Source organism: Gymnoscopelus braueri (genome assembly GCF_963280865.1).
Source record: "Gymnoscopelus braueri genome assembly, chromosome: 22".
In the NCBI taxonomy this organism is placed as follows: Eukaryota; Metazoa; Chordata; class Actinopteri; order Myctophiformes; family Myctophidae; genus Gymnoscopelus; species Gymnoscopelus braueri.
The window spans coordinates 25531600-25547910 of NC_137624.1; the positions used below are offsets into that span (position 1 = coordinate 25531600).

The window sequence follows — 16311 nt, forward strand, 5'->3', positions numbered from 1 at the left end:
ATGTGAATCTGCCTGTGTGTGTAATGGTGAAAGTCAGGCTGATAATATAAGTCAGGCCTTACAATATAATCAATGTTTTTGGCCATTTCTGCCATGCGACACCGTCGTAGGACAATAAATAAGGCTTAAAGTGGTTAAAATGTTGCTACGATACTAATCAAACATCTCTGTGGAAGTTTAACTACTCTTACTTCTACTTGTACATTTTTCAAATAATATAATTTCAAAATCAGGATTTTTATATCCTTTTTCACTCTTATCACCCCCCTCAATCATACTTTACCCACATGCAGTGGTGTAAAGTAACTAAGTACATGTACTCAAGTACTGTACTTACTGTAAGTACAATTTTGAGGTATTTTTACTTTACTGGAGTAATTCCACTTTTACTTCTACTCCACTACATCTCAGAGGCAAATATTGTACTTTTACTCCACTACAATTATTTGAAAACTTTATTTTATATTAACCACTTTAGCCCTATTTTATACATAGGTTATTTGAAAATAGACGATCTACAAGCTCACAACGCGTTGCATCGTGACGCGTTGTGAGCTTGTAGATCTGCTATTTTCAAACATTTTAGTACTTTTACTTTTGGTACTCTAAGTACATTTTGTTACCTTGATATTCCAGACTTTAACTTGTAACGGAGTAATTTCTATATTGCAGTATTGATACTTTTACTTAAGTAAAATATCTGAGTACTTTTTCCACCACTGCCCACATGCACGGTACTGAGACAGGTCTCGCTTTCACTCTCAATGAACTGTCGCACCTCTTTCTCAGCTTGTATAGTGTACAACTTGGGAAGCAAAACTGGATTTATCCAGGGCAGCTGCACAAAACTTCCCTGATGAGGTGTATGAGTGTGTGTGTGTGAGAGGCGCGTGCACGTGCATTTGTGTATTTGTGTGTGCATGTGTGTGTCTGTGTGTGGTGGTGGGGTGGCGGAGGGGGCACTTCCTTCTATTCTTCTGCGGTGAAGCAGTTCCCATGAGCGCCCCTGCCAGGAACGGCAGTGTGGCCCAAACAGGCCGACCCAGCACCAGTCTCGCCTCTGTGACGCCGACACACTTTCACACAGTCACACGGCTTCTCTCTCTCACACACACACACACACACACACACACAGCTGATGTGTTGTGTTGTGGCCAGTGTCACTGCCGCCACGGTCAACAGAAGAAAACTCCGGACTGTATCTCTTGTGGAATACTATACTGTAACGCAGGCGCGGGGGAGGAAGAAACCACAGAAACGACAAACCTGAGAAGATAAATAAACACAAGGAAACATCATCATCAGATGTGAAGAAAACCAAAAAAGATGGGATGTTGTCAAAGGAACACAGCAAGCTGTTGATGCAACGTGGGATCATAGGAAATCTCATACGGGAGTGTGTGTTACGTTTTCAAGAAGCCTAAATTGGATAAGAGTGCAGTAAGAGGTCCATGACTCAGTGCTGGACTAATGTCAACTTTTTTTTAAAGGGGGTGTCCACTACCCCACATACTGACAATAGACTCATCAAAGGAAAAAAAGTTCTGACCGGTGTCCTCTGAAGACAAAGTTTTGTTGAAAACCGTACACATACAGTCTAAGCCACAAGGGGAGCATCATTCTATACTGTGCAGGATAGTTGTACTGTATCTCCTCTTTTTTTCCCCCACTGCAACCGAGGTAAGATACTCTACACCCATCTATTACACTGCAACCTTAAAAAATCGCACATTTTCGGACCCCTCTTAAAAACTACAGTCAAGCTTTCTTGGACGGACGGACGCCTGTCCGTCATCATCATCGCTTTGGCTTTCTTTGAGATGATACACAACACCCTGAAGTTGACACAGCCTGCAGAGCGGAGCCCCAGGACCATGCACTCGGCCGTGGCCAGGAGGCTGTGGAGGTACTCGGGACGCCGGGGGGGCGAGGAGCATCCAGCGGAGGCTCAGCGTAGGAGCGTGTGTGTGCTGGCGGCAGATCTGGACACTGGGGGAGGAGGTGGAGGAGGAGGAGGAGGAGGAGGAGGCATGATGCACACCATCCATGGACTGTGCCGACTCTGCATCGGATGTAGACTGCCTCAGGTCTGTGTGTGGTACTTGAGATCAAAAAACCTGGAGGGGAGGATGGAGGAAAGGAGAGATCAAAGGAGGGAGGAGGCGACAAAAAGGGATCAATGAAGGGAGGGAAGGAAGGAAAAGATAAGGTGTAGAAAGACGCGAATAGAGCTCTGTGGGCGGTTGACCAATGTTACAAGCTCACAACGTGTCGTGATGCAACGTGTTGTGAGCGTATTAAGCAATTTCTGCGATTTGAAAATGTCTTAAGTATAAAATAGGGCTTAAGTGGTTAACTTGAGTGGGAAACTGAAAGGTTTCAGAGAAAGAACCCGTTTTGATCACACAGATGGATGAATGAATCACAAAATAACTTAAAAATACATAACAGAACAAATGCATTTCTTAATTTGAAAAGTGGCATAAAACTAAATAATGTAAATCTGCATGTGCAAGAGTCACGTGCAGATTATGCTTGTACAACTAGCAGTGAAATGAAAGTGTGAACACATTATTTAAAGTGTTTACAGTACTTTCCTGGGTAGGCAAAATTCTAAAAAGCTGCAGCAATTTCACAAGCTCTTTGAATACATCAGGGATGTCATCACTATCTGGAACCAGCTAATATACAGTAACTAACGGAGGCATTGGCAAGAAAGGGTGCTTCAAGAGAGGAAAAGAACATTACTGTGCCACATTTATAATTCAGGAGTACGTTATGGCAGCAGAGAGGAGAGGATCAGAACAAGCAACTTATGCAGCATAACTGAGTCCTGTTTTCTTTAACACTTGAACCCTAGCTTCCCTATTCTGGGGCAAACATTTGCCAAAAATAGCAGATCTACTGTACTAGCTCACAGGGTTTAAGTGGTCAAGCACTCAGTTGGCTCTTTATTGTTCTTAGAGCCCTCATTAAGAGCCCTCAGCAATAAACAGATAATAAAATGCGTTCAAAGCCAAAATAGACCCGGTTACAACTACGATTACAATAGAGGAAAGCAGTAAAATAACTTATTTCAGGGCTTACATTTTTTTATGAGTTGACAACAGAATATGACACCAAATAGTGTGTGTGTGTGTGTGTGTGTGTGTGTGTGTGTGTGTGTGTGTGTGTGTGTGTGTGTGCGTGTGCGTGTGCGTGCGAATGCTGGTGAATGAGTCAGTGAGCATTGGAGCATTCTGCAAGAATGCCAGTGGTGGAAAAAGTACTTAAAGTACCTAAAGTAAAGAACTCATTATGCAGAATGTCCCATTTCACAAGTTTTCAAATGTATAAAATGTATACAAATCTTTTGAAAATAGCAGATCTACAAGCTCACGATGCGTGGCATCGCGACGCATTGTGAGCTTATAGATCGTCTATTTTCAAATGGCCGAAATGTATATAGGGCGTGAAGTGGGTAATGTATGCTTTGTAATAATAATCAAAATCTACAAAGTAACTAAAGTTTTCAAATCATTGTAGTGGAGTAAAAGTACAATATTTGCCTCTGAGATGTAGTGGAGTAGAAGTAAAAGTACTGAAAATTGGAAATACTCCAGTAAAGTAAAAAAAAACTCAAAATTGTACTTAAGTACAGTACTTGAGTACATGTACGTAGTTACTTTACACCACTGCAGAGTGCTCACGGTGCTCAAGCATGAAGTTTGAGGTGAGTCTTTCCACGTGAATGCATGTGTAAAGCCTGCGTTTCTGCATACATGGACATGTCATGTACGGTACCGACACTGTGTGTGCTTTGTGCAAATACAGTTTACAATGCACATCTTGTTTGTCTGCCATTGGTGTGAAGCCGCTGACTCCCCTTGTACAATACATGTATTGTAGAGTACAGTATCTGCTCACCAGAGATGCACCTTGACAATCCAACAGAATGACTGTGACCCCTCCAGGCCAAATGTCTGAAAGGGCACTGAAGCAGAAACAAAAAGAGAAAGGTTCTGTCACACACGCATAAATTAAATAAAGAAAATAACGTACAGTAGGTCGTTTTGCTTAAAGGAATAGGTCATGACTAGAAGATATTATAATTTTTTACAAGTACACCTTGGGTTCATACTATTAAAAAAAATGTTTTTTTTAGCTTTGAGGTTGCTGTTAATAATTGCTGAACTTGAGGGAAAGCATGGAAAAAACTCAACATTGACAGTCAAATTGAAACTTGGAGGCGTTCAACCTTAACCCTGAAATAGGGTTTACTGTAGGTTTTGGGCTAGGAATGGAATCAGAGTTAAGTCTAGGTTAATGATTAGGGTTGGACATGTAGGCGGTAGGTACTGTAGGGAATTGATGTAATCTCTATTATACCAAAGTTCCTCACATGTTTAAGATAAGATTCAAGATTTAATTAAGATTTATGTCTTCAAAGGGAAATTTGCTTTGGACATGGCACTGCAGCACAGGACAGCATTACAAACAAATCTGACGAGAATAGAATCCCAAAAAAGTACCACATTACTATTTTTCATCTAATCTGCCTTAAAGCTGAATTTAGTAACTTTTTAAAGTGAATGTCAAATGTTATTTTATCCAATCTGTAGTATGTTAATACAATACTTAATAGAATTGGGTGGTTGTATTTGGCTCCCTGCTCTTCTACTGCAAATTTTTGATCCCGTGTCTGGTTTGACACAACCTTTGACACGATCTTGTTTACGACTTTCACACAAATTTTGACCTGAAGGTAAAAATTCAATTTCTGAAAAACAAGACGGGGGCTCGCAACTTTTATTTACGGCAAACAGCTGCAGATACGACATTTCGACCCTTGACCCTTGTATCTGCTGCTGTTTGCCTTAAATAACATTTGGAGCATTTAAAAGTGAGTTGCGAGCCTCGTCTTGTTTTTCATGATTCTGTTTTTGCAGTTTGGCTCAGCACCAAGAAACAGAGGATGTGCGTTATTTTTTCTTTCAAAATTCAATTTCTCCCATGAGGAAGCAGGCTGTCTTTATTAGTTTAAAAAATCTGCACTTGTGGGTAGAACAGGAAAGATACATAGGCCTAGTGCCGCAAACAAGCAAACACACTAGTGCTACATGATTATGGCTACAATGATAATAATTGATCTTGTAGATCAGCTATTTTCTATAGATTTTTTATACATGACGAACTTGTGAAATGGGACATGCATAATAAGTACTTTTACTTTTGGTACTTTAAGTATATTTTGATGCCAATACTTTTGTATTCTTACTCAAGTACATTTTGAACACCAAACTTTTACTTGTAACAGAGTATTTCTACATTGTGGTATTGATACTTTTACGTAAGTTAAAACATTCAGTACTTCTTCCACCACTGCTGGCAGCATCACCTTGTGAGGGGACACAATCTTGTCCACACCCTCCCTAATGAACCATCCAGTAGGGGACAGCACTGCAGCGACAAGGGACTATACAGTGAAATGGGAAGTAGGGAATGGGCAGAACTAAAGTGGGACACAAAGGAGGGGAAAAAACGAGTTAAAACAATGGATTTCTGGATTTGTGCTGTGTTGGCAGTAAGGACATTTCAGACAACCTGCTTGTTAAAGAGAGAAAATGACGAGTCGGAGAGAGAGAGAGAGAGAGAGAGAGAGAGAGAGAGAGAGAGAGAGAGAGAGAGGGAGAGGGAGAGGGAGAGGGAGAGAGAGAGATGCAGTGAAAATGGGAAAGAAATGGGTTAGGTGTTTGCCCAATGGGCCCCCTGGTTGTCAGCAGATGAGATGGAAACGGGGATGTTTTGGATGGACTTCTGTTGACTTTGGCTCACGTTCTGAATGTTTGACCATGTTGGGTCACAGACAGAGGAATGGAGGGAAAGCCCATTATCTTTATGAGCGTTTTAATGCATTACCGCCTCTGTGTGTGTGTGTGTGTGTGTGTGTGTGTGTGTGTGTGTGTGTGTGTGTGTGTGTGTGTGTGTGTGTGTGTGTGTGTGTGTGTGTGTGTGTGTGTGTGTGTGTGTGTGTGTGTGTGTGTGTGTGTGTGTGTGAGAGTGAAAGAGATTAACCAATCATTTTATTGGTTAATTTCAGTACATCCCATGCATGAAATTTCCCTCAATAATGTGGTTCACTGAAGAAAATTTGAAAGCGCTTTCAGCTGTATTATCTGAGTTTGTTACACTGTGTGTGTGTGTGTGTGTGTGTGTGTGTGTGTGTGCGTGTGCGTGTGCGTGCGTGCAGTTCACTCCCAAATTCAAGTTCACTTGTCCTATCTGTCCTATAAGGAATGTACATACTTTGAATTTATGGTGCATTTGGTACATGACATGTTGAGATCAGTGGGTGATATATGAACCTATAATGTTTGGGTGTGTGTTCTACAGGTGACCATTCATCGAGGGAAGGATGGATATGGGTTCACCATCTGTTCTGACTCGCCTGTGAGGGTCCAGGCTGTAGATCCAGGCAAGTGTGTCTACTGTGTGTGTTTTAGTGCATACAGGTGTATGTGTGAGTGTGCATATCGTCCCTGTCGGGCAGAATAGCCTATGTATCTCCATATTAAAACTTAGCATGTTTTTAATAAAAATATATATATGAATGCCCTTCTTCGTAATACTACAGTGTCGTGCAAATGCAATGCGTTGTGAGCTTTTAAATCTGCAATTATTTCAACTTTTGAAACATTTTGAAAATGAAAGTGGTTAAGTGTGTGACCTCATTATTAATATAGTTATCCATTGGAACACATCCATTTTTTTCCATTTCCTGAAAAGGAACAGTTTTGCACATACAAGCTTTCAACTCGACGGCAACAATACTGTATTTGTTTTCTTATAACTCTTGCCCTTTTCATACCTGTGGCTGTGTACTTGTTTGCCATATCGCCTCTTGTTTCAGGCAGTGTTGATTTCGTCGACTAAAACTATGACGAAAAATGTCCGTCGACTATCTTTTTTCACTGACGAAAACGAAATAAAAACTAAGCTACGATGACTAAAACTAAGACTAAATATATTGACAATTTCGTACAAAACAAATAAAACTTAGACTAAAATGTTGAGGAGGTACTAGTGGAGACGAGATCCAGTAGAACTAAGACAAGTCATTTTATGCTTGGTTGCACTCAGGTGTTGCGCTCTGAAAATAGCCGATCTACAAGCTCACAACGTGTCGCGCTGCGATGCGTTGTGAGCTTGTAGCTATTTTCAGCATGCAACCAAGTGTAAAATCAGCCATTGCGACGCCATCAAGGCCTGCCAAAATACATAAAATACATTTTAGTCGACTAAATCAACTGTAGATTTAGTCGACTATAATCTTATGATATTTAGTCAACTAAAACTAGACTAACAGTAAAACATTTTAGATGACTAAAATATGACTAAAACTAAATGGAATTTGATTCCTAAAATTGAATAAAAATGTGTTGTCAAAATCAACACTAGTTTCAGCTCAAATTATATCAGGGGTGCATCACTCTCTCTCTGTGGTCAAACTCAATGACATCAGCAGCCTGCAGCGCATCTTCCCATCTGTAGCATATTTCCATCTGTGCTTATTTTTACTGTCTGTCTCTTTCCATGCTGTCTCAATGTGACTATTTACCCTGTCGTTTAGGGCTTGTGCCATTTACTCTTGATTTCTCCCTTGTAAAGTCTCTCTGGATAAGAGTGTCTGCTAAATGTCTAAATTGTAATAGACTAGACATGTATCCCTTGATATGCTTATCTTAAGTCAAGAATTCAGATTTTCTGATTTTCGGAAGTCGGATTATTAATCGGCTCAGTCAGTCACTAAAGCATTTGTTTAATGACAACAGGAATGAGTTCAAGATCTGCTTAAGCTTCACCCCATAAGTAAGCCTAATCCTGAATTGCTCAAATTAAACCGGAAAACAAGTATGTGACGGGCAGTGGGTTGTCTTCTATTGTTCTATGTTGTATAGGAGGCCCAGCGGACCTGGCCGGTCTACAGCACTTGGACACTCTCCTGCAGTTAAATGGCCAGCCAGTGGAGCAGTGGAAATGTGTGGACTTGGCCCACGCTATCAGGTATCTAGTACTGTAGTAATCCCTCTGGTTGTCAATGTGGGGTCCGGGGACCCCCAGGGGTCCTTGAAGGGGTTCCAGGGTTTCCCCAGCTAAATGATTGATAGTTAGGAGAACCAAATGGACCTTAACAAGTCTACTGTAACTCTGCAATTTTATAGTGTAAATGGGGTGGACCCAGAGGTTATAAAATAAATGAAAAATCATATCAAATGGGGGTCCGTGATCAGAGCTCCATACTGTACATCAACAATGAAATTAAATGTGGACGTACTGTGCTCTTTCATTTTGTACGCAATAATGTTGCGTACAAAATGTATTGCAATAACAGTTACCTTTTGTGTTTGTTAAATTTACAACATAGTTCACGTAGTGCGATGGAAACTCTTTCTGCTGTATATGGTTATTTTTCAACCCCTTTATCAGTAGTGAGTGTGCATACTGTACACTCAGTCACATAAAGGTGTAATACTTTGTTGCTGTCAGGCAGAAACCTTTTATCTCCATATTTCAAATGTGTATGTTTTTCCGTAAATGAATGTCCTACTTTGTCGTCCCAGCGAGTACAAGTCAAGCAAAAGTAGCGAAAAAATATGATCTGCTTTTTGCTATTTTGGAAAACCTTTGAAAGAGAAAGTTTCGCATAAGTTTTCCAACCCACAGCGCCAACTTTGTTTCTTTGCCCCATTTGCAGAAACAGCGCCAACGAGATCACGGTGGTGGTGTGGCGCACAGGCCCGTCGGCCAAGCCCAGCTTCGAGGGCCTCATCCACAGACCCTCCTACAAGTCCTCCGCCTCCAACTACGAGGCCCCCTCGCCCCCCACCCGCAGGCGCGGCCCCGACCCCGCCATCAGTAAGACCCCTCCGGCCGTTCCGCCGCTACCGGCCCACCATCGTGCCACTGCCTCTCGCAGGGTGCTGTTGAACGGCTCAGAGGCCGCTGGTGGAGGAGGTGGTGGTGGTGTTGGTGGGGGGCTAGGGTGGGGGGGTGCCCGGGTCGGGTCGGCCGAGGAACTGGACGGGAAACCCCGGGGGGGTCACCCGCCCCACCACAGCCACACCGCCACGCTGAAGGGCACCAGGGTGAAGGCCTCCAACGGAGACAACTACATCATCCTGGCCCCCATCAACCCCGGAAGCCAGGTACCGCAGACAGCTGGGGGGCTGCAGCTTCACCATCTCCTTCATTACCTTCATCCTCACCAGGGGCATTTGGTGGCTCATCCCCGATATGTCTCCTTACCGTACCTCCCTGGTGCTGATAGGTAGAAGGACTGGATGCATTATTCCACACCAATGTACAGCATATTTTTTACACGCCACATACAGTGGATACTCTGTGTGTGTCAATTAAAGGGGGGTGTGTAAGTGATTTTGTTGTTGTTGTTAAAATACATGTTAAATATCTAGAGCTATATTATGATAGCAATCATTGCTTGAGTCTTTGTTAAGTAATTGGCCTGTGCTCTCCCCATTTCTCCAGCTCTTTAGTAAACAGAAAATACATTTTCAAGTTGGGATACCGATTTTATCCAGTCAGGAGAGAGAGAGAGAGACAAACAAGGACATCTTCAGCTTATATGAATAAGCTGTTCCAGTTCCAATTTTGTCAATCTTTCTTCTTTTTTTTTAATACATAACTTCCGATTCGACTCTTTTATTCTGTATGAGTTCAGCAAACCTGAATTTTCTTTTTCTGTTTACTAAAGAGCTGGAGAGACAAAAACACTTGATAACATTACATGGGGCTTCAACAGGGGGTCCGCAACCCCTAAGGGGTCTTCACATTGACTTACAAGGGAGCTGCCAAATGTGTGTGTCATAAGAATGTTTTAGTATTTTATTAGCAAATGTAATTTGTAAACAACAAACAGACAAACAATAAATAATAAATAATGTACTCAAATTGGAGAAAACCCATAGGCACTTACAAGAAAAACCTGTGGAACCCAAGCTAGTCTCAAATCTCTCTAACGGTCAACAGACATTGGTGAGACAATCCATGAAATATGGTGAGCTAGCTTCTTCTTCATTTTTTTCTTTTAAAGTGCAAAATAATTTGACACAATATATGCAGTGGGTGCCGTCTGTCTGTCAGCTAACAGGTCCTGGTCCAGGTTCTGAATATAGAGATATTTAACACTTATTTGAACAAAAAACATTTCCCTTACACTCCCTTTAATATGAAATACTAAGTGAAACCAAATAGAAGTGAATCACAACGTATTTCTTATGACAGTCTATGGTTCATTAGCCTCGGAAACCCATGCCTTAATGGTTCATTGACGCTCGAGCTATATATTACATCCTCCTCTGCAGTTTATGCCCAGCCAATAATAGTAGTACAATGCATGCATATGAATCATTTGTTGCTCTTAAAGACAAAGCCATATACCGTATGTGCCATTTATGATTAATATATATGATGTGAATTTGGGATTATGCCTATTTATATTTATAACATGATATGATTTAAATTCCTACTCCTAGGAAAAGCTATAAAGCCCAAGAATCATTACATAAGAACACGCTACAACATCTGACATGCTTGGCATGTACTACATGCAGTCACATCCTGTGACATCATTATGTGGGGCAAAAGGCCTGCATCATAAAAGCACAATAAAGCAAACCCAATGAATGAAAAAAGACTCTGAGCTCAGTTCCTTAGCTAACAGTACTAATAGGCATATGATACTAACACACACCACTGGCTCAATGTAGCGGTTATGTTGAAGCAGAACCTCCAGTGTGTTTGATGTATTGTCCCTGCAGCGATGCCCTCTCTTACTGAGTGTGCTTTTGATTTAGTCACAGAAATAATCTTCTTAAAGCGTTCAAGGCTTGAACTATATGACAACACAGACTACTAAGACTTTAGTGCTTTTCCTCATTTAGTGCAATATGCCTCGTCTTTCTTTCTTCTTTCTTTCTTTCTATCCTTCTCTCTTTCTTTCTTTCTTCTCTCTTCCTTTCTTTCACTTTCTCTTTCTCTCTTCCTCTCTTTATCCCTAGATCTGTCTGTCTCTCTTAAAGGGATAGTTCACCCAAACAATTACTTTTTTTCCTATCGATTAGTCCCCATGGAAACTTGAATTCATGGATATGTTTTAGTTTTTGTCGCATTCTTAAGCCAATAATTTGATGACCGGCAGCGGTTCTGGTAGGCGGAGGAGACACAAAGAGTCTCCTTTGTGTCTCCTACCGAAACCGCTGCGTACCGGTCCGCTGGTCATCAAATTATTGGCTTAGGAATGAAACAAAAATAAAAAAATATCATCCGTGAATTCCCGTCTCCATGGAGTGACTAATCGATAGGAAAAAGTATATTTTTTGGGTGAACTATCCCTTTAAATGGATTTAAAGGACAGTTCAGGCTGTGTATGTGTGTGTTCTTGTTTGTGCATGTTTATCTGAGGTACCTTTCAGAATGTATTGTGCAGTGTACTGAGCAGTGACAAACATAGGAAGGGACACGTTTGTCAACAAAGATAGAAACCGATGCACTGAAAGATGAAGACTGATACGAAGACAAAAAAACATGAACCCTATGGGATGTATACATACTGTACAGTATATACCCCAACCCCAAACTGTCCCATGCTAATCAGAGATAGTGTTCTACGGCAGTGGTTCTCAACCTGTGGTTCACGATTTCGGGGGGGGGTCCGCAGATGACAGTAAAGTGAAAAAGAAAATGTAGTACTTGAAAAAAAAAAAAAAAAAGCATAAAAAAATCAACAAGCCATATTATAAACACTGGTCAAACATTGGCCAAATTTGAAAATTTGAAAATTTGAAAAATAGGCAATCTACAAGCTGACAACGCCTCGCGGCACGAGGCGTTGTGAGCTTGTAGATCGCCTATTTTCACAATATTTTCCTGTGGAACCGAGTCAAAGTAAATGTAATGTCTCAACTCCTACAATTCCAAGTGCTTGTCAGGGTGGGGGGTCACCATTTCAAATATGATTATTTTTGCGGGGTCCCCTTTTGGGGGGGTCGACAGTTCAAATACGATTAATTTGGGGGGTCGTGGCCTGAAAAGGTTTAGAACCACTGTTCTATGGTGGCAGTCCCATGCTGACGATACAGTACTAACAGGAAGCATATGACTCTCTCACATCCTTCCGGCATAAACAAGAGGCTTTAAAACCCCAGTAGAAGACGCCGGGGGCGCGGTTGAACCAACATCTATTTACTGCTAGAGAGAGAGAGAGAGAGAGAGAGAGAGAGAGAGAGAGAGAGAGAGAGAGAGAGAGAGAGAGAGAGAGAGAGAGAGAGAGAGAGAGAGAGAGAGAGAGAGAGAGAGAGAGAGAGAGAGAGAGAGAGAGAGAGAGAGAGAGAGAGAGAGAGAGAGAGAGAGAGAGAGAGAGAGAGAGAGAGAGAGAGAGAGAGAGAGAGAGAGAGAGGGGTGGTACTAACTAAATTGATTACATAAGTAAGTGAGGGAGAGAGTGAATAAGAATGCAAAAGTAAGATGAATGGCCATGTGTGAGCATGCCTCACTCTACTCATGAGAGAGAGCGAGATAGAGAGAGACAGAGAGGGGTTGGTTGTAGATAAGACTAAGACCTTTGTGTATTATGCTGTCATAGACTATTTCATATGATCTGCTTTAATGTAACCTATTTTTATTTCTGCTCTCTGTCTCTGTCTCTGTCTCTTTAGCCTTTAGCTTCCTAGCGTGTTCATTCAAGTTTCTGCCCCTCTTAGCTCTGTAGATTGTAGTTTGTTCTGACAGATAGCAGCATCCATGCCTCTCTAAGTAGAGTAGAACTAAAAAAGTCAAGAAAAGACATGGGCCTGATTACCAGAGAGAAAGTTCTGCTAGAATCAGCTGATGGCCCACTCACATTTTACATACACACACGTTGCACGCGTGTATACAGTATGTGTTGCACGCACACACAATAGGACAATAAGGGTTTGTGGGCAAACACATCTAACAAAAGTACAAACATTTTCTCGATTGATTGCATCATCACTGTATACAAACTCATATTTGTTGGAGGGCACAGACCTCCTTGTTGTGTCCAATTACACGTGAAGAAATATCTGGCTGTTCCTTAACAAGCTGTTATTTGCGTCACATGTGACACAACTGCTACAACATAACAATCAATCACAGACATATTTATTATAGAGTTAAAAATACAGTCGATACCAACAGATATGGCTGTGTACAGTTAGTGGTACTGCATCTTATCTCTGCTACTACTGCAGACCAGCCCAGCACCACTTGTTGAAGACGGTTGCAGATTTTAAGTCACTTCATTCATGGTGTTAACATGGAATGTGTCAGCCATTTGATGAACTTGGGGATTGCATTCTAATGTCGCCAGAGTAAATGTTCACCTGTGCAGTAGCAGCAGCCATATATTCATATTCATTGTTTTCCTCTCTTCCAGATCTTGAGGCCTGTCTACCAAGATAACCAGGGCACACTATGTAAGATATATTCTCAGTAGTTCTTAGTCAGTGCTTTTTATAAATGCCATGGTAATCCATTAAGACCCGAGACCGATTCTACAATTGCCTTCTAAATCAGTAGTTCTCACACTTTAAAGATTTTTCAAAAAACAATTTCCTCTGGTGCGTCATCCTTTAAATATCACCTCTTCCTCTCATCCCCCTCTTAAGCTGCCAGGATGTATCCCACTGCTCGACAAACCACGGTGCCACAGCAGGCGCAGCAGGGTGGTGCTAGTGCTGGTGCCTTTCCTGGGGGTGGTGGTGGCGGGGGTAGTGGTGGTGGTGGTCTCGCCAGCCGTACTGCCTTTCTACGCCGCTCTGCCAACTCTAAGACGACAAAGACCACCGGCACCACCACCGCCACAGATGCCAGCCCGCCCAGCTATCAAACAACGCAGAATGCCAACTTTGCCAACTATCAGAACTGCACTATCGTTCGCTCGCACACGCCTCACGGCAACTACGGCTTCGTCAAAGTGGCCCCCAAGATACTCATCTTCCCTATATTTGTTCAGGTAGTCAATTCCATGCGTTTGTGTGTGGAATTTGCGTGTGTCTGTTTGTATTTACGTTTGTCACATATTCATTGTGATTGCTTTGAGGTCTTTATTTACATGATTGTGTTGGCATAATTAAGTTTCGGTTTCATTATTTATAGTGCAACATCACCTCAAGGGGTCTCTGTGCACTTCAGAACAAGTCATACAGCAAAAACATCATAGAACAAAAACACAGTGGCAAAGAAACATAGTAAAATGTGCCCACACGCATGGTCAAACAATTACCATATGGTAGTAGCAATTTTCTTTTTATTTTTTGAGAATATTTCTTAGTCTCTGCAGTGAGAAATACATTGATCATGTATTTAAAGTAATTTAATAAGCAGATCAATAAAATAAATCCCATAATGTAAAACCTTGTCCAAAACGACGCAGTACATTGTACCATCATCATCATCATCGTCCTCATCAACAGTAGCCCTACTTACTCATTGTGTAACACAAACTTTTGATTTGTATTGTATTTCCTTTCAATTCATTTTCAAACAGCGTCCACAACCACACTTGTCACACCATACCACAGTACCACGCACATTCGCGCACACACATGCGTGCTTTTGAAATGGCATTGAAAGGAAGTGGTTTCCTCCCCCTGCTATAGTTCCTCTTGTCATTTTGAGACCCTACTTGTCACAGCTAGCCGACAGTCTTTATACTTTCATCTATGACTGGAAACTTTCTGTGTCACCTTTGTTCTCTATCAGATTAAGTGGATTTAACGACCGAAATGGAATTGGTACTATAACCTTGCATAATTTACTGTATACTGTATTTATTGCTTTAATACATTATTTTAGCTAACTGGCAATATTGTTTTGGGGCTTTTTGTTTAATCAATTCTTCCACGTATTTATAATTAAGTCAATATTAATAATTCAAGTGATAGGGCTCTGTTCTGCTGATGCAAATCCATGCATATTTCTTAGTGGCAGTCGAGTTTTGGTGATGTGTAATGTGACTGTGTAATGTGGTTTTCTTTCATGTCCAGCCTCTGGATCTGTGCAGCCGAACACTGATCATATCTGAAGAGATGATTCTACATGAGAGCAAGCACCACTCCCTCAAGGTAAACCACACAGATCAGTTGTTCTCAAACTTTTTCATTTCAAGGACCCTCATAACTCGGAGTGCGTACAAATGGAACCAATTGTACCCACTCAGAGTTACAGACCTGCAAGGGTCCAATTGGAACCCCGCCAAGGAACTCTTAAGAGCTCCTGGACTCCACTTTAAGAACCACACTGACACACATGTACAGTATAGATTGAATCATTAACTAAGTTCATGTGTGTTAGAGAGCATGCAGGCCTCTGCGTGCGTTCACTCTTTTCAGTGCATGATCACAATGTGTGTGCACAGTTATGCTTACGAAAATAGCAATGGCAGCTATTTTGGGTGAGCGACGTCATTGCACAGCAATGTATAAATTCGAATATACAGTAATGTGTGATATAATGACTGCTGTCGTCAGATTTTCAGTGCTATGCAAAGAGCTGTCTTATTAGTTAATGAATAATTTATTTGACATTCTGCATGTTGCATTCCTCCCCCTGCTCTCCACTTACTCAGCATTCCAAAGGCTGCATCTGAAAAAAAAAGTACTATCCTAGATGTGCGTTTCCTATGTTTGCTTTAACTTATTTCATGTTTTTGGCACACTCTATACACACGAAAGGCTGTTGCCTGAACATTTCAGTCATTTGTTTCTCCAATGTGTGCTGAAGTGAACTAGCTTTTTCATGGGTCATATAAGGCAAGGGTTCCCAAACCTTTCAGGCCGCGACCCCCCAAAATAATCATATTTGAACTGGGGACCCCCCAAAATAACCATATTTGAACTGGGGACCCCCCAAAATAACCATATTTGAACTGGGGAGCCCCCACCCTGACAAGCACTTGGCATTGTAGGCATTATATTTAGTTTGACTTGAAAAGAGATCTCTTTAAAAATGACAGAAGACTAATGAAAAAGAGGAAAGATAGCAGGGAAGCTCCTTTACACACACAGAAGTAAATTTCCACATGACTGGATTGATTGGTTATAGAGCATTTTACTGTAAGAAAAATAAATTCAACTAGTCTGCAGGAGTTCTAAAAAAGACAGACAAATCATGGAGATGCTCTTGTAATAATTACTTTATCCCACCTTTCCCAATTAAATTAGCCCTAGTCCGAATAAGGCTTAAGATGTGTATTTCTCATTCTGGTTGATCAAATGACGTGCCATATTGTAA

The 16311-nt window shown here is 41.4% G+C and overlaps 1 protein-coding gene across 4 annotated transcripts in view; it reads left to right on the forward strand.

Annotated features, from left to right (window-relative positions):
* rgs3a (regulator of G protein signaling 3a) overlaps positions 1-16311 on the forward strand; it is a 245639-nt gene that overhangs the window by 47243 nt on the left and 182085 nt on the right. For 2 of the 4 annotated variants that reach the window (XM_080420006.1, XM_080420008.1), the window contains 6 exons: positions 6373-6454; positions 7938-8043; positions 8735-9185; positions 13454-13493; positions 13686-14032; positions 15066-15143. In XM_080420006.1, coding sequence (XP_080276132.1) covers positions 6373-6454; positions 7938-8043; positions 8735-9185; positions 13454-13493; positions 13686-14032; positions 15066-15143 — 1104 coding nt within the window. Of the gene's footprint in view, positions 1-1452; positions 2088-6372; positions 6455-7937; positions 8044-8734; positions 9186-13453; positions 13494-13685; positions 14033-14700; positions 14814-15065; positions 15144-16311 lie in introns of those variants that run through there. The other 2 variants (XM_080420007.1, XM_080420009.1) reach the window with 2 other exon arrangements.